We start from the raw sequence: 17880 nt of genomic DNA on the forward strand, positions 1-17880 counted from the left end.
AAGGAGAAAAATTGCATTTCATTGAATGTAAAGATCACAGGGTTTTAACTCATCCTAACGGACGGAACATAGAAACTGAATTACAAACCCTGGAATAATCCAGATGAACAAAAGGAAACAACACCCACTACCACGGCTCCGTCTGAATTGGAAGAGGAATAGCTTCCCAATTGTTGACTTTAGCGTGTGGTCCGATGTACTGTATATCTGCTTTGCTGGACCCTTCACCGGCCTCAACCATGTTCACTTCGGCAAATACCCTCTCGAACACCTTATCCAAGTTCTACTCTGCCCCAATCAGTGAACCTGACACTTTTGCCAATAACTGCTTTCTGACATCCGGCCTGACGAAGGACCTGGACAGGCATGGAATCGGTTTGGAAAGAACCCAAGCTTTCTTTTTCAATTTATGAGCCCTTCTAACATCTGTCGTTGTTGGCTTGAATCTCAACCCGAAGGTATCCAAATTCTTGGGCAAAGAAACAGGTTGAACAACACCTTGAAGCTCAGCCCCCAGACCTTTCCCTAGCACAAACCCATTACTTAGCATTTCTGACACTACCATGGCAGTCGCGGATGCTACCCTGGGACGTGGAATGCTTTTACCCTTCGGCACCTTATCCACCGTGATTGTGTCGAAGACCTGATAAACCCACGGTCCCTTATCATCATCAGTATCTATAAAGGGCACGATGGCATCACTTACAGTGCATGTGTGGTCTTCCCCGTGTAGCACGACCTCTTGTCTGTCCCACTCGAACTTGACCATTTGATGCAACGTGGAAGGCACTGCTTTGGTCGCGTGGATCCATGGTCGACCCAACAAAATTTTGTAGGATACTGCAATGTCCAGCACCTGAAATTCCATAGTGAACTCGATCGGGCCAATAGTCAATTCAAATATAATATCCCCCACTGTGTCTGTTCCGCCTCCGTCGAACCCTCGAATGCAAACACTATTTTTGTGGATTCTATCATCATCAATCCTCAACTTGTTCAGTGTAGACAATGGACAAATATTGGCACTAGACCCATTATCGATCAACACCCGAGTAACCACTGAATCTTCACACTTGACCGTCAAGTAGAGAGCTTTATTATGTTCTGTGCCCTCCACGGGCAATTCATCGTCAGAAAATATCACCCTATTTACCTCAAAGATTTTGTTGGTAATCGTCTCCAGGTGGTTTACTGAAATTTTTTCGGGCATGAGCTTCATTCAATATCTTCATCAAAGCTCGACGATGTTCATCTGAATGGATCAGTAATGACAACAACGAGATCTGGGCTGACATTTTTCTCAGTTGTTCAACAATGGAATAATCTTGTACTTTCATCTTTTTCAAAAACTCTTTCGCTTCTTCCTCCGTCACAGCCTTCTTGACTAGTAATGGATTGTCTTTAGTAACTCTGGCCTTTCTCAACTCTTCAAGAGCAAAACAACGTCCTGACCGAGTTAATCCTTGCGCCTCACAACTCTCTTCCTAAATTTCCTTTCCTTTGTATGTCACCACTACCTTTTCATATTTCCAGGGCACGGCTTTGCTATCAACCACGGGTAATTGGACTACAGGCTTTATGACAACTGGTTCTATGTAGGCCCCTTTCACAATAGCCACGGGTGCAGATGATGCCCCTGGTACCACTAACTCGGCTGGCTCTGGCTTCTTTGTGACGACGGATGACCCTTTCCCTATTACCACCACTGGCTTGTCATTCCCCCATTTTGGCTGAGCTGTTGGCTTTACCCTAACTACATTTTCCTCCTCCTTGGCTTCAATAGAACGGATCATCATGACCGTCTGTGAGGGCTTTTTAGGCTCTGCTCCCTTATATAGCAGTTCAATCATGTTGGCCTCATGATGCGCCGGCAACGGGTTTTGATTAATGTTTGGCGCCTCCGGAGCCTGTACTTCAATACGGCGATTATCAATAAGTTCCTGCATCGCGTTCTTCAATCTCCAGCATTTCTCAGTATCGTGCCCCGGCATCCCTGAACAATACTCACAGCTGACCGAATGGTCCAGGTTTCTTGGAAGGAGATTTGGCGTTTTGGGCTCGACTGGTGTCAACATTCCAAGCTGTTTCAATCTATGGAAGAGAGTGGTATAAGACTCTCCCAATGGAGTAAAGGTTCTTTTGTTCTGAACTTTCTCATTTATAAAAGTTTGGTTCGGGCGAAAGCCGGTTCCTGGCCTATAAGCCCTCGGGTGTGGATATGTGTTTTGTGGAGCTGGGTATGTGTTTTGGGTAGCCGGCGCACGCCATTGCGCGTGAGCCGGAGGCTGGGTATAAGTTTGGGCATGATGGACGGAAAAGTGTGGCTCTGATGGTGGATAATAGTGTTGAGGAGGGCCATATGGGGTATACGAGTAGTTTGGGTGGTGGGGTCTGGGTTGGTTGTAATATGGTGAAGGGCTTCCAGACCTGGACCATAACCGGATTCGACATTTGCAACCTCTTCTTTCTTCTTCTTCCCAAGCACACCCCCAGTGCCGTTTTGAATGGCTTGGGTGGTTGCTTTGATTGCTGAATAACTCATGATCTTATTGGATTTGAGTCCCTCTTCAACCATGTCTCCCATTTTCACAACTTCATTAAAGGACTTCCCCACTGCCGACACCAAATGACAAAAATAAGTGGGCTCCAAAGCCTGCAAGAAATAGTCAACCATTTCACTCTCTTTCATCGGGGGGTCAACCCTTGTCGCTTCCTCTCTCCAACGGAACTCATATTCTCGAAAGCTCTCACCGGGCTTCTTCTCGATCTTTGTCAATGACAGTCGATCTGGGATGATTTCGAGATTGTATTGAAACTGACAGGCGAAGGCCTGGGCCAAGTTGTCCCAAGTGTACCACTTGCTATGGTCTTGTCTAGTGTACCATTCCAACGCCGATCCGCTCAAACTTTGGCTGAAATATGCCATCAGCAATTCATCTCTCCCTCCTGCTCCTCTCATCTTGCTACAGAATCCCCTTAAATGTGCTACTGGGTCGCCATGCCCATCGTACAAATTAAACTTAGGCATCTTGAACCCGACCGGTAACTGAACATCTGGGAACAGACATAAATCTTTATAGTCCACACTTACCTGGCCCCCTAACCCCCTCATGTCTCGGAATGATTGCTCCAGGCTTTTGACCTTTCTGATCATCTCCTCCTGCTCAGGGTTTTTGGCGGCTTCTCGGTGCCTGCCGTGAGATCAAGATGAGGGGTATAAGAGTAGGGTTCTGGTATTTTGAAAGTAGGCTCAGGGGGGTAGTACTGGTTGTCGTGCGTTTGGAACAGAGGTTTACTAGGAGATCGGTGTAGGGTAGAAGGCGGAGGTGCCACAAAAACGGGAGTAACTGGTGGAGGAGGGTATGAGACTTGTTTGGATGGAAGAGCCTGTGATGTATGAGAAGTGGTGCCTTGGCATTGTTGGTAGAAGGGAAATACTGGAGATGAATTCACAGTGGGTGGCTCCTGAGGCTGAGCCAATGGTGGGATATAAGCGGGGTTAGTGGGATAACCTGGCGGTGGATGCCCTTTCACCCATGCCTGGTATATTTCAGCCATCTGCTATTTCAACTTATACATTTCCTCCCTCATTGCATGAACGTCCATTTCTTCTACTTCTTTCGATGGGTCAACAATACTCGTATCAGATTCCGGGCCAGTCATGTTCACTTTATCTTTAGACCGGGTGTTGTATGGATGAGTTGCCAGAATGCCAAACAACTAACCACCTGCCTGGACTCACACATTTAGACAACAATTCCGTTAGCGATTAGGCTTCAACAGATTGGATAACCGCACATTGAGCATGAATGCACCTATACAGTTAGCCATTTTTATTATGCATTTATTCAACCGCATGCGTCATCCCGGCATTTCCTTAGTTCCAACTATAAGCTTTCTCTTTTCTTTTGTTTTCTCTTCCCTTTTCTCTCTTTCATCTTTTCTTTCCGCATTCTTGTTTTTCCGCTCTTTTCTTTTCTTATTCTTTTCCCACCCCTTTTGTTTTTCTTCTTTCTTTCCCTCTTAATTTGGTTACGGTCGAATCCTATGGAGATTGCCTACGTATCGTGACCCCGCACGAATCAGACCAGCGTAGTTCGTAAAAATAAGTGCAAAAATAAAAGAAACACATTTTTTGGGAATTTTCAGATTTTCATTACCACAACATTCTATTACAAACTAAACATTTTGAAATGGAAAATTACGGACTCCAACTAAACTCAAATACAAACTCTGAACATACTAGCATACTTGGACGCAAAAAGAAAACAGACTGACAAACAACAAACTCTAGAATGGAAAATACAGACTCGATCTATGAATACATTAGTGCTTCAAAAGTGGGTGCCCGCGGGGCATCGTTCGGCCTCGCCGCGGGCTTAGGTGCCAAATCCCTTTCAAGTTGCTCCAGCTCATACATGGTTCGCTTGACATAAATTATTACTTCCGAAAAGAAGGTAGTGCGGGTCATGTCTTCACACGCCCGACATCTCCTGAGGATGGCGTGGGCAATGGTCTCAATCCTATCTCTTGTTCGACCCTTTTCTATAAGCAATCGCCTTACTTGATTATTGCGAGCCTCCAACAGATGAGAATCCTGAAGATGCTGATCCTGCAGCTGCTGTATTTCTACTTCCATTTGGGCCAGTAAGTCATAGCAGTGTCCACTTTCAGTCTCAAAAGCTTTAGCTTGCTTAACTGCTTTATCCTCAAGGGTGACCACTTCCCTTTTCAGACTACCGATGGTCTTTTCATAATCCTTCTTTAATTGTTGCATGTAATGGGTGCGTTCTTCCGTTCTTTTTACCCATTGTGCCCGGAGTTCCGCTATGGTGCCTTCGAATTTTTTCAGTTCATCCCAGCACTCACCAATTTCCCTTTTCATCCCCTTTATCAACTGCTCGTCCGACCGGCTCCTTTGTTGTTTATTGGCAGCTAACCTCATTTGTTGGACTTGGGCCCTAAGCGCCTCGTTTTCTTGGGTCAACCTGTTCTTTTCTCCCTAATCAGCAGCAACTTGCACACTGTTCTCAAATTTCAGAGCTCCGATCTGTTGTTTCAGCTTGCTGATTTCGGCCTGATAGCCTTCTTCTTTTGCTAGTCAACCCCATTGTTCTTGTGATTATTCAGTGAAATCCTGGATGTGGGGTCTTTTAGCTGGCCTCTGATGCTCAAGTTCTCTTTTGTACCATGTAAGGTATTCCGGCGCATTTCTCCTTTGGCCCGATTCTGCACACAAGTATCTACTTGTAGATATTGACATTCATTCCAAATCTCGCGGACTTTTGCTTCGGGAAACTGTCCGTCAGGGCTAATCTCAATTACTTGAACACTAAGATCTTCCTCACGTGGCACGGTTTGGCTTCTCCCGAGTTGTCTCAAAACCCGACATGGAGCATAAGGCTGGATGCTCTTAAGGCCCATCAAAAGAAAATGCGACCTAGCTGCTGGCATGTATATGGTTTCTTCAACAGGCAACCATCCCAACGTCCACTGTATCTAACTGTCTGTGAGAGTACGAAAGTATGATATCCATGCTGTTACTCCTTCAGGCAAACTAACCCCGTCAATCCTTGTGTAAAACTCTCATATACATGTCTTGTCAGATGAACCATAACTCAAGAGCGGGGAACGGTAGCATAGATGCTCGGTCATCCACATTTGTAGCAACAAGTTACACCCCTCAAAAAAGTTGTCTCCGGCTTTGCAGGCAGTGAGAGCTCGGAAAATGTCAGACACGATAATAGGCGCAAGAGTGCTTTTAGTTTGAGCAAGCAAGGTACTGACGACCCCGACTATTTTTATATCAATATTCTCGTCTTTCCTTGGGAACACCAGGAGGCCCAAAAAGGTTATCATGAAAGCCACCCATCTGTGCGCATCCCACTTTCGACGGTTATTTTTACTGCATAGCTTGATGTCCGGCTTGTTAAACCCTCCCACGTGGGCGTACCTGTCGTATATGAAGCGCAGAGTGCAGAAACCTTTTGTCAAATCTGGATTATGGACCGTCCTGGGTATCTTCAATGAATCTAAAAACTGATGAATCGTGATGGCTCTTGGAGCAACCAGATATTTTCCTCTTAACGAAACCTCAGCATTTCCGATGTACCCGGCTATTTCCTGCAGAGTTGGGGTGAGCTCAAAATCTGGGAAGTGGAAGACATTGTGCGCTGGGTCCCAGCAAGTGACCAACGCTCTTATAATATCACCCCGAGGTTTGATTTCCAGCAGACACGTAAGACCTTTCAGATATTTTTTGATTTCGTCTTGTCCTTCTTTGCCTAAATCGTTCCACCATAGTCGCAACTCGCAAGGGATTTTAGTCATTATTGAGAAAGGTTCGTTTTGCATCGTGCTCATCCTGCACATTTATTAAGATGATTTAAGCAAAAACTTTTATTTGACTCATTTCAACAAACAACTTTCCAAAAATAAAAGACTCTTTTTCTATTTTTCCTTTGCTTTTTAGTAAAACAAACTATTAAAAATAAAACATTTTCCTTTTTCCATTTTCTCAAAATTTCGGCAGAGTTTCGACAGTATTTGGTCATTGGTTTTTCTAAAATAATCAATTAACCCCCTAACTGTTATTTCTCTCCTTTTCTCTTTTCCTCTTTTTCTCAATTTTCCAACATTCCCGAGATTCAAAAGCCGGTCAACATGCCAGTTCGAAACAAATGTATGTATAGAACAAGTAGGATGCATCAGGATGGTCTTTTCATTTCAGGTTGTTATCCCTAGATGGACCCAACCCCTATGTTGAGTCCCCTAAGTCAAATGCAACATGATGCAATTAAGCGCTCCTACTAGGGATCCGGCATGAAGTCAAGTTACTCTAGGTTCAAAACCTGGGTATGTGTTCTAAACAGTGCACTCGAGCGGACAACTTGAGTCGAGGAGGGGGAAGCGTACCGGGGACCCGCGAGATCGTCCGGCTTTGCAACTTATCCGAGCCTCTTTTTAATTTCAGGGTATGACACTAACAGAATAGGGAGTCTCAACCAGTAAGCACATCCCCGGAGGTGAAAAGAGAAGGGTGTCGGCACAGTTTATATACAGTTCAGATAATACTAAAGCGGTAACACTTAGCACATTCAGCACAAAATATGTAGGAAAATCAGATATAACCAAATACAACAATTATTCTAAGCTCGAATTCTTAAACCCTGAACCAGAGATTCTGGGTTCGATCCCAGCATAATCGCCAGAGCTGTCACACTCCTTTTTTACCTATACCCCGTAAGGGCATAAATATAAGGGAGTTTTTCCACTTAAAGGACAATTGGAACAAGATTTAATTATTAATTATTCAGAGTCGCCACCTGGGAAATTAAAGGTATCCCAAGTCACCAGTTTTGATTCCGAACCGAGGAAAACTATGACTCTGTTACAGTCTGCGAACCAGAAATCCGAGTAAGGAATTCTGTTAACCCGGGAGAAGGTATTAGGCATTCCCGAGTTTCGTGGTTCTAGCACGGTCGCTTAACTATTGCATTTGATTTTATCTGATTTTAATACATGCTAGCTTATGTGCCTTTTATTCGTAAACCGCTTTTTATCATCGTTTATTTTAAAGGAATTGCGACGTCGTGAAAACGCGCTTCGAACCACGTCGCAATCAATGCACCCATGGTAGTCAACACATTTTGACCTCGTCGAGACTTGGATTTGGGTCGCATCAATGCACACCCGAGTTTAAGGAAGTAAATTTTAATCAAATCGCGTCTAAAGAGTTTAACGCAATATTATTTTGGGGAAGGCCATGAAATTCACTAAACGGCCCTCCCGAATTCTAACTATTTTAACAACCACTTATTGAGGGCCCCGCATTTGTAGTTTTATTCGGCGAGGCTCGTCTCATCATTTTTGTTAAAAGGCCAACCTAAAAAGTGACTACAATTTTCTATTTTTGGTTTTGTCTCTAAAAGAAAAAGAAAATCCTAATTGATTATTATCCAAACTCGGGCTTCGAATTCAAACCCGGATCCAAATATCCAAAACAGAAGGAACGGACAACCGGCCTTGGGCCTCAAAGGGCCCAGCACAATTGGGACGAAGACTCTTGTGAATGCAGGCGTTGGGCCTGGAATGGCCCATAGCAGTTGAGCTTGCGGAGGTCTGGGGATCGATCCCTTGGATTGACAGACCACCAATTTGGACTCATTTCTTAATTAAATCCATATTATATACCCCCAGTGAACTAACAGGCTATTACACTACGAATGACGAAATGCAGGCAACCATTTAACTATTCCACTATTGAGTCAACTTGAGCATTATTAAAATGATAAGTTAAGCCAAATGTAATCCTGAACTTATCATACTAATTTAAATCATGTCACTAAGGCACTAAAACTCACAAACTAGTCATTAACAAACACCTGTTAAAATTAACAATTGCAACAAAGACATTGTTTAAAAATACTACTGTTTCGATGCCTCATTTTTATTTTTTCTGTAACCCATAATATACTATACTAACAGCATTCATTCTAAAACTAAAGTTAACCATCATGATGACTTAGTTACAATACACCATGTCTATATGCCATATATCAACTATACAGTTATACGGCGCAGTTAGATGTCTAGAATATACAATTCAATTAATACAACTGTGAATATCAAATAGATGTGGAAATATCTAAACTTAATCCGTTTTTGTATTGCAATTCCAGGACAACCATGAACTTCAATTGTATTCCATGTTCAAATTACATCAACACAGGCTGAGAACGTGTACCTGAGATTTGAAAGGAAACAGAAGAAGAATGGATCAGAAGCTGCAATGCAACAGTATAGTTCAGGAGCAAATTCAGCAATCCAAACAGAGGAATCAACAACCCAGCAACTCAGAATCCAAAATTTTGACTCAACACTGAATTTTTAAACAACCAGAACACCCCAAACTCGAAAACTCAACAAATGGAACCAAAACAGACTGACTGAAACCCCAATATTACTTGAAACAACCAGAAATTTCTCTGAATACTCAAATCACCAGAAAAGGAACTGAGATTTGTAACTCAGCTACTAAAACTAGAAAATCAATTTCATAGTTGAATGAAACAGTACATGTTTTTGAATTTTTATGAATCTATTTACTTTTTTTTTTTTTTTGGTTTTTGAATTTCTAACTTCTACTTTGAATCTAGAACTAGAAAGGAAAATTTTCTGGAAGCTAAACTAGCTATGAAATAGTGAATTTTTGGCTCCCCTCCCCCCAAAAAAGGAGACCCCTCCTCAAGGCATTTGATGCCCTTTTATAGGTGACAAAAGAGGGTAAATCAGATTTTAGGTTTTCTTTTTTAGTCCCTCCCTTATTTCAGTTTAGTCCCTCTATTCTTGACTTGCTAAACAAGTAAATGCATCACAATTACTGAAATCTACACTTGTACCCCATTCTAGAAGGTCCTATACCCATTACAATTCCTAAACTAACCTTTCCCTACTTTGGAAATTACTATTCTTAAAGAAACTACCCTTTTCCCCTGCCCAAACTACCCTTATTCCCTCCCTGAAATTACTACCCAAACAAGCTAAGCTTCAAGCCCCTAACTGACTGACTCAAACCCTCTGTTAGCCTTAAACGGACCAATTATAGTTTCCCAAAGAATCCAAATCAGCCTTAATCAGACCAAAACAAATTAAACTAATTAGAACTAGCTAGAGAACTAATCCACTAAAGCCAAACATGAACTAATTATTATTTAACTAAAAGAAAAACAGAAACTAATTCAAGTAAAACTTAACTTAAATTAACAAATTATAAATCGAACTAGTATCAGGAATTGGAACATATTCAAACAAACAACTAGACTTAATCAAATCGGGATACAAGATTAGAGCAATATTGACAAAAATTAAAACGTAAATTAACTAGACATTTAAACAAGGAATTCACACATGCAGAAAATCAGAAAAGGAAAGAGAAATTTAAGATGAAAGAAAAATACCAATACGAACTCACTGACCACGAAGAGCTCCGGCCAATGATTTTTCCACATCCCCGAAATTTCTGACCCTTAACATCCCTAACCTTGTGTTTTCATAAGAAAACACATGGTTAGGGTTGTTAGGGTCCGAAATCATGGAGATCCTGCCTTAGGTTTTTGGTCAGAAACCCTCGATCTGAGATTCGAGCTTTTCCAGACAGATTCGAGATACAAGGCCATGGGGGTTGGGTAGAGGAAGCCCAGGCGGTCACATGGTGTTAATTTGGTGTTATTTGGGGTAGGTCTCGTCGTGGTCGGAGAATCTTTCATCGAAGATCCGAGGAGATAGGGAAAGATTCGAGGGAGATGACCATGAGGGTTGGAAAGAGGAGGGGAAGAAGAATTTACGGTGAAATTTTGGTGGTCAACGGCATAGGTTGTGTTCGCCGGGGGGGGGGGGGGGGTTCCGGCGGGGCTTAGAGAGAGTACGAGGAAGAAGTTGTCTGTCTCTAGGGTTTGTCCTGGCTTCAGACATTTATAAGGGGATAGGGAAATGATTGTGGACCATAGGATTATGATGAACGGACAGCTCAGATCAAATAGGGAAGGGAAACGACGCCGTTTGGATTTCTTGAAGATCCGGACCTGGTAAGTTGGATTGGGCTCGGGGCGCGGGAAGGAAGAAAAATGTTGGGCCCGGGAGAAATGAATTGGGCATGGCCCAAATCGTGGGCATCCCTTTCTCTATTTATTTTTATTTTCTTTTTCTTTTTTTTTCATTTGTTTCTTTTATCTATTTTTTGTATATTTTTTCTGATTTTGTAAAATTGCAACAATTAAAACTAAAGTCCTAATATCTCACTAATTGATTTCTAAAATTATTTTAAAAACTATTTCGGGACGAATTCACAATTAAACCATTAAAAATGCAAAAGTGAACTATTTTTGTTGTTTTCTTCATATTTTGTTCTAAAACAAATTAACATCTAATTAATACTAAAAATATGGAATTAAATCCTAAACGCAAATGCATATTTTTGTATTTTTCATATGAATTAGAATGCACATATAAATGCGACAATTAGCAGAAAATGACACCAAAATTCACAAAGACTATAAAATAATAAAGAAATTGTTTTGTTTGAATTTCTGGGAATAATTTGCTTTGGGCAAAAATCACCTGCTCACATCAACTACTAACTGGAAGAATATAGTTTCATTACAGCTATGGTGATTATGTTGTACATAATCTGGCCAGGACACCGCCTTCGTAAAAAATATAATATGTTGTACATAATCTAGACTGGAAAGGAATAAAAGAATGCCCCCGCCTTTGCAGCAGCAATGACTGTGGATACTATCATAGAGGAAGGTTATTTGAACTATCTAATTCTAGTCAAATGAGAGACGAGTCCCTGCAAATAGCAAATACAGTGCAATTCCAAGAAAATTTTGCATGGTACTTCCATATTTGCTATGCAATTTATGCCCTATATTTAAAACAGTCTGCGTTTTACAAGTCAATGGCATTGCATCCTTGACACAAGACTTGTGATCTGAAATGGTAATTGAGCTCATTGCCCGTCAATTTTAGGCTTCCTGTGTTAAGGGCCCAAATTAGGGGGACAGTATGTCTATTTAGCAAAATCCCTCCACCCTGATTCCAGAAACAATTCCAGCACCATGAGGTATTCTAACAGTTGTGCTATGGGATAGAGGGGAAGCAGGTTTTTGAGTCAAGGAGGGAAAGAGTGAAGACCATGAACTACTTAGGACAGTGGACAAGAGATTTTTATGAGAAATAACAATGGGGAGATGCAGCAACCGAGTGGATGGGGAAGGCATGTCAGCTTAGGAGAACCAAGGATACCACAAGAACAGTTAGGAAGTTGCAGTGTTGGGAAAGACGGAAGAAAAGGGTTAGAAGGGGGCTATACGAAGGCAGTAGGATTATGGAAAAGGGGGGTTTACATAGAGGATGCGATTAGCTGCATATGCCAGAGACTAAGTTAAAACCTAGTACATTCATCGTGGGTAAAAGCTGCAGCTAAACTATTCTAACTGGATAAGATGGGACAATTATGATTCGGCATACATTGGGTGTATGTTATCCAATATCGCAGTGCATTGGTATAGCTATTGAAGATGTGATAAACAGAGGCTCTTATGGAACATCACACCCTCTTTCTCTCCTGAATGAACAAATATTAAAATTTGAGCTTACCACGCCTAAATGTTCATCTAACTACAAGTCTACTTGGACCGCATCTAGCAGTCATCTCATCCTTTGCCTAATTAACAAGCCAAGAGATTACTTGTTTGTATTGGTTCTTCTGGAAGCCAGGATGCGAGAAGGTGAAACGGCATGAAGAGCCAGATTGTAAAACATACAAGAATGTACAACTTTCAAGCATGCACCTCAAATTTCCTCTATAATAATGCTCAAGACCGTAAAAGAGTAAGATTAAAAAGTAAACTCGAGACAATAAATCACCAACCATATATACATTTAAGGGTTTAGGAGAGAATTTTAACTGTAAACCAAATTTTTGAGAAGGGAGGTCCGAACCTTGTTTTCAAAGCAAGCTTCCTCATTCTTATTCGCATCTGAGTCATTTTTGTTAATCTTTGTTTTGCCTTGTGGACAAGAAACTTTGGCCAGTACATCTGTGGTAGTTGAGAGAGAGGGAAGGAGGGAAGTTATTGCTTTGAAGAACAACAAGCATACAGCGGTAAGTGAAAAAAAAAAAAAGTTTATTTCATTACCAAATGTTTATCAATGATTTCAAGAGCCTTTTCATAATTTCTTGGCAATTTAACTCTTTCCCAAAGTTTGTTTGGCATGTGAGCCCTTTCTATTGTTTTCATGTACAAATAGAACACTCCTGCATAGCACAAAAACAATTCAGAGGATCCAAAAGAAAATTCTAATTCCTCCTACAAAAATTCAGTAATTAATAAAAACTACAGAACCAGAAACAAGCAGTTTTGGAGAACCCTCCAATGAAACCAGACTGTAGATTCTTTAGACAGCTTACAATGAATATCAGAACATTTAGGATGACCATATTAGCTTATCCCATCAAGAAAAAGTTAAATGGGAAAATGAAAATCATATAAAAACAACTGGGCTCCATACTTTTCAATTTTATAGCCCATATATTAATTTACAACCAACTAGCCCAAAAATAATAGGCTAAGATTCAATATCCAACTCCAATAGGTCCTCGAAATTACTATTCAATTTTTAAAAATGATTGCTCAAGCTTTTAAGTTAATTTTTGAATCAATAACTGTGACTCAAATATTAGTTCAACAAACCAAATCCATTTGGGTGGTCAAAATTAGATTTTTAATTAAATATGTGGATTTAAATTTCGAATTTGATTTTGTGAGAAATTTGGAGTAGGTGTTATTTAGACTTGTTAGAAATAGTATAAGTAGGTTGCATATAAATTTGAAGTCATTTAATGGAGATTTGGACTGGTTTTGAACAAAAATTGCAATCGAAAAATCGTGGAAGAAGTTGTGTTTATACACTCATATACACTATTATACAAGATTATACATAATTATACAAAAAACTGACTTCGTCTTCTTCCTTGCGTTTTTTCTGAAATTTAACTCAAAATTTGCTCAAATCTACTCCAAATCACTTCAAATTTAAATTTTGAATTCCTTTTGATATTTTCAGTCAATTGGAACAACACCCAATCCAAACAACAAATAAACTCAAAAAATTCTATTTTTGAAAGCGACGCTTTGAATGGCCTTCAATGGTGGACTTTTACTTTTCAGTTTTCTTATATTGCAACCAGGTGACACAGGGTCGCAATTTTCTTACAACATCAACAACTTAATTTTCAGTCAAGCTAATTAGATCTCACCAAAAATTTATGATTCCTCCTGCAGAAGTGAAAAGACAAGAATTACATGAAAAGGTGGTTGCTTGTGTTTCAGATCTAGACGAGTTTGTTTGCTGGCGACAATGGAATCGCTTTCAAAATATATACAACATAGGTTAGGTCAGGTAAAATTTAAAATTATGGGCCAAATTTTGTTATGATGTTGGGTCAACTGTATTTTCATGTAATTCTTTCAAGTTAAATTACCCTCATGATTCATAGCTTAAAACCCAGACGAAAATGATAAATCAATATAATCCAAGTATATGGTAATTCCCCCAAGTCAATTGGCCAGACAAAAGGGGTAAAACTTCACAACCAAAGAAACATCTTCAACTAGAACCTAGCATTTAACACTAGTATAAAATACTCTCTAGGAATGGAAGGGTACAAGTAACACAAACCAATAGGTAAAAATCCCTTTTTCTATTGCAGCAAAGTTATTCATTAATGATCATAAATAAAACAATTTTCCAATTGCAGCCAGCCAAACCATTGACTCATACATCTTGTATGCCCTAGGATCGCGATTACAACCATTTTCTTATATTTAAAAATGAAGGGAAAAAAAAAAAAAAAAAGCTATAGCCTCTTGTATATCATTTCAAGAATGACAAGAATAAGCTGTGCATAAGTACCATCATGATCCCGAATGGTGGCATACCGACTATTAGCCAGAGGACATGAGCTACGATTGCAAATCCCAGTAACATTATATGGATTTCGACAAAATATCCGTCTCAATTCTGTCAATATTTCAAAAGAAAAAGATGAGAAACAAATGGTAAATTAAGTGAGAATCAAATTAAGAAAAAGATCTGACTTGGCCATGAAGCTGCAATGCTTGTGTCTGATAACTTGCCATATGACCTCATCGTGCTGCATCTTTTCTCACTCAACCCTAATTTAGAGACAATGAGTACGCACTCACTCTTTATAACTTAACTGCAGAAAGGTTTTGTAAGAAAATTGGTATATCATCACAACTTTGAGCTATAATATAACATGTAATGCAAATAAGAACATACATGAACATGTAAAAGAGACGCAAACACAGTTACTATTACAGTACATTTCAATAAAATTTTGTCTTACTATCAAGAATTACTGCAAGAGGATAAAAGGAAAAAAGGACATACAGTTTGATTCAGAGAAAAAAGAGCAGAAGAGCGTAACTGCAGACGGAGGTGAGGGTTTTGGCTCCTCAAGAGTTAAAGCAGGGTTTTGGCAAGAATGTTAAGCTCTTCGAATTTGGGCTCCAGTTTTGGGTAAGTTTTTGCCTTACATGATTATTAACATTAACGACAACGAATTTTCTTTTTACTTTTCGTTAGGGCGGTCCAAAACCTAACCGTAATCGTTAATCGAACCGCAAAATTAGCTTATTGGCTTATTGATAATAGTTGGTGAACCTATTACAATTTTATAATTAACGACTTAACGATTTAAGGACGGATTACTCAATTTGTTTATCGGATAAACTGTTAACCCGTTAAAATATTTATATTTATACTTTTACATCTATATATAATTGTATATAAAGTAATATTTGCTGGTCGGTCCAAGGTATATGGAATCCATCATGATCCGATAACAGATGCAGACCTTGATGTAGGATTGAATTTAAGTTAGTTGGGGCAGAGTAGTACTACTAGTTTGCTGCTTCTATATATACAAGTATATAATTTAAGCTAAAGGTGAAAAGGCTAAAGGTGGTGGATAATCTCGTTGCCCAAATAATATATCCACTCTATCTCTGAATGAATTTGATTTACAAAGACAAAGCAAAGACAAGAAATTTTAGCCTTACTCATTTAGTTAACTTTGAAGAGCGCCTTTATTGGGTTCAATTTCTATTTTCTAATCTTAGTCAATTAGTTTAGTTTTCAATACAATGGGCTTCATTTACTTCATCCAGAATCATTGCAACGATAAAGAAGATGTGATGCTTTACTCTAATTTTTTCCTTAATCGATAATCCGATAAATCGCTCGATAATCGCTAATCCAATACCAATCTACCCGATGTCTTATTGATTGGCTAGCGGATTATTATATTTATAAAATAATAACTGATAAGTCAAACTGTTAGCGTAAATATTCTTCCAATCTACCTAATCTACCCGATAAGCACCCCTACTTTTAGTGCAATAATGTGAGACACCCAAAAAATCCTATTCCCTCTCAATAAATTAAGCTTCTCGATTAATTTCCAATAACAATCTTTTCTAAAAAGTTGAAATGAAGCTAGAAAACCGCCCCACCATCATATTTGATATGTATATGCTTTTGTTTCGGTAATATGAAATATTATTTACTCAAAAATAGAAAAAAATTATTTTTAAAATTTCGTATATAAATAGTATTTTTCATTAAGAAACCCTTTATTCTCCCTTTTTTTTTTGTGAAACAAAGTGGATATTATAATGGCCGCCAATAACAGTCTTTTGCTAAAATCAGTTTTTGAAAAATAAGATTTGGTATATTGTTGTTGGTATATGCTTTTAATAATAATAATATATTAATAGTATATATTTGATAAAATATACATATATGAATAAGTTATGTCACATATACTACTTATATACATATAATGTATACACTCGACATTTAGAGTAATAAATCATATATATACTATCACGACCTAAACTCCCACGGGAGGTGTGACGGCACCTAACACTGCTTGTTAGGCAAGCCACAATTCCACAATAACAAGAAAACTCAAATAACAAAACCTGATCAAATAACATAACTTGATTATCTCAACAACGGTATTACCATAAATTATCTGAGAAAAACCAACAATAACACAACTATAACCATCTAAAAGATCTCATGTTAACGGGAACATGAGCATTACAGAATCTCAAAATACATAGCCAAATCCTCAGTACACACTATCTGAACGATAGAACAATGATAACATAAATAAATAAAAGAGAACTTAAAGGTCTATGAATGACACAACAACTACCTCGTAGTCTCCACAAGCTGGTACCAGTGCGACCTAGCAATCACCATACTTGGAAGTACCTGAATTTGCACATAAAGTGCAGAGTGTAGTAGGAGTACAATCGACCTCATGTACTCAATAAGTAACAAACCTAACCTCGAACTAAAAGCATTGTTTAGCTCGGAAGAAAGTCAGGGTCCAACACCAATTATCAATAACAATCTATAATATAATAAATACAGTAAAAGTAAATAACCCAAAAGATATCATGTTCAGCTCATTCGCAATTACAGGAAAAAAAAAAGAGACATGATTTCTAAGTATAACAGTCAAAGCCCAATCTTTCACCAAAATTTCTAAAATATGAGTTTATCGAGGAAACGATGATTTCCAATCTTTTAACAATAGATAAGATATTTCATTTACCAGCTAGCATAATGAAAAGACATCTCTATGCCTACATATCAAGTCAATAAAATCACAGTGAAATCATTAAGTGCACTAACTCTCGGCACACTCATGGTGCCTGGCACAAATTTCCCTCACCATCACACACATAACCACACTCAGTATTGTATGGGTGACTGGCACAAATGCTCATCACCAAAGTGCGCGCGCACACACACACATACACACACACACACACACACACATATATATATATATATATACACAAGAGAGGTTGCTCTGATGGTAAGCAACCTCCACTTCCAACCAAGAGGTTGTGAGTTTGAGTCTCCCCAAAAGCAAGATGGGAAGTTCTTGGAGGGAAGGATGTCGGGGGTTTATTTGGAAACAGCCTCTCTACCCCAGGGTAGGAGTAAGGTCTGCGTACACACTACCCTCCCCAGACCCCACTAAGTGGGATTATACTGGGTTGTTGTTGTTGTTGTATATATATATATATATATATATATATATATACATATATACATATATATATATCAATGTGCCTGCACTCAGTGTAATATTAAACTCCATGGGGGCGAATCCTTGCCCAACAACTAACAAATAATCAATATAATTGTTGCGATGTACAACCTGATCCAAATATTAATCTGTTAGGATGTGCACCCCGATCTAAT

The 17880-nt window shown here is 39.2% G+C and overlaps 2 protein-coding genes across 2 annotated transcripts; both read right to left on the reverse strand.

The window, feature by feature from the left end:
- Positions 1 to 283: 283 nt before the first annotated feature.
- On the reverse strand, positions 284 to 1991 carry LOC138879851 (uncharacterized). Its single transcript, XM_070159490.1, has 3 exons — positions 1572 to 1991; positions 1294 to 1484; positions 284 to 1145 (listed from the first exon to the last, which is right to left on the reverse strand). Exons 1-3 carry the CDS (start codon positions 1989 to 1991, stop codon positions 284 to 286), a joined length of 1473 nt encoding a protein of 490 aa, XP_070015591.1.
- Positions 1992 to 8442: 6451 nt separating this feature from the next.
- On the reverse strand, positions 8443 to 15079 carry LOC104246492 (protein mak16-like). The gene is made up of 6 exons (XM_070160451.1): positions 14983 to 15079; positions 14667 to 14744; positions 14482 to 14589; positions 12705 to 12823; positions 12508 to 12605; positions 8443 to 8746 (listed from the first exon to the last, which is right to left on the reverse strand). The coding sequence occupies exons 2-6, from the start codon at positions 14716 to 14718 to the stop codon at positions 8713 to 8715; spliced, it is 411 nt and encodes a 136-aa protein (XP_070016552.1). The 5' UTR covers positions 14719 to 14744; positions 14983 to 15079; the 3' UTR covers positions 8443 to 8712.
- Positions 15080 to 17880: the final 2801 nt, after the last annotated feature.

This window comes from Nicotiana sylvestris, chromosome 10 (genome assembly GCF_000393655.2).
Source record: "Nicotiana sylvestris chromosome 10, ASM39365v2, whole genome shotgun sequence".
Taxonomy (NCBI): domain Eukaryota; kingdom Viridiplantae; phylum Streptophyta; class Magnoliopsida; order Solanales; family Solanaceae; genus Nicotiana; species Nicotiana sylvestris.

What these genes read in the sequence shown, in the direction of transcription:
- LOC138879851 (XM_070159490.1), bottom strand. Translation starts at nt 1,991, where the DNA reads ATGCCGGGGCACGATACTGAGAAATGCTGGAGATTGAAGAACGCGATG. An exon ending in AACCAGTTGTCATAAAGCCT is followed by an intron (nt 1,485 to 1,571) that starts GTAGTCCAATTA and finishes AAGGAAATTTAG; the next exon opens with GAAGAGAGTTGTGAGGCGCA. An exon ending in GTTGAACAACTGAGAAAAAT is followed by an intron (nt 1,146 to 1,293) that starts GTCAGCCCAGAT and finishes TGAGGTAAATAG; the next exon opens with GGTGATATTTTCTGACGATG.
- LOC104246492 (XM_070160451.1), bottom strand. Translation starts at nt 14,718, where the DNA reads ATGAGGTCATATGGCAAGTTATCAGACACAAGCATTGCAGCTTCATGG. An exon ending in AAATCATTGATAAACATTTG is followed by an intron (nt 12,606 to 12,704) that starts GTAATGAAATAA and finishes CAACTACCACAG; the next exon opens with ATGTACTGGCCAAAGTTTCT. An exon ending in AAGCTTGCTTTGAAAACAAG is followed by an intron (nt 8,747 to 12,507) that starts GTTCGGACCTCC and finishes TTCAAATCTCAG; the next exon opens with GTACACGTTCTCAGCCTGTG.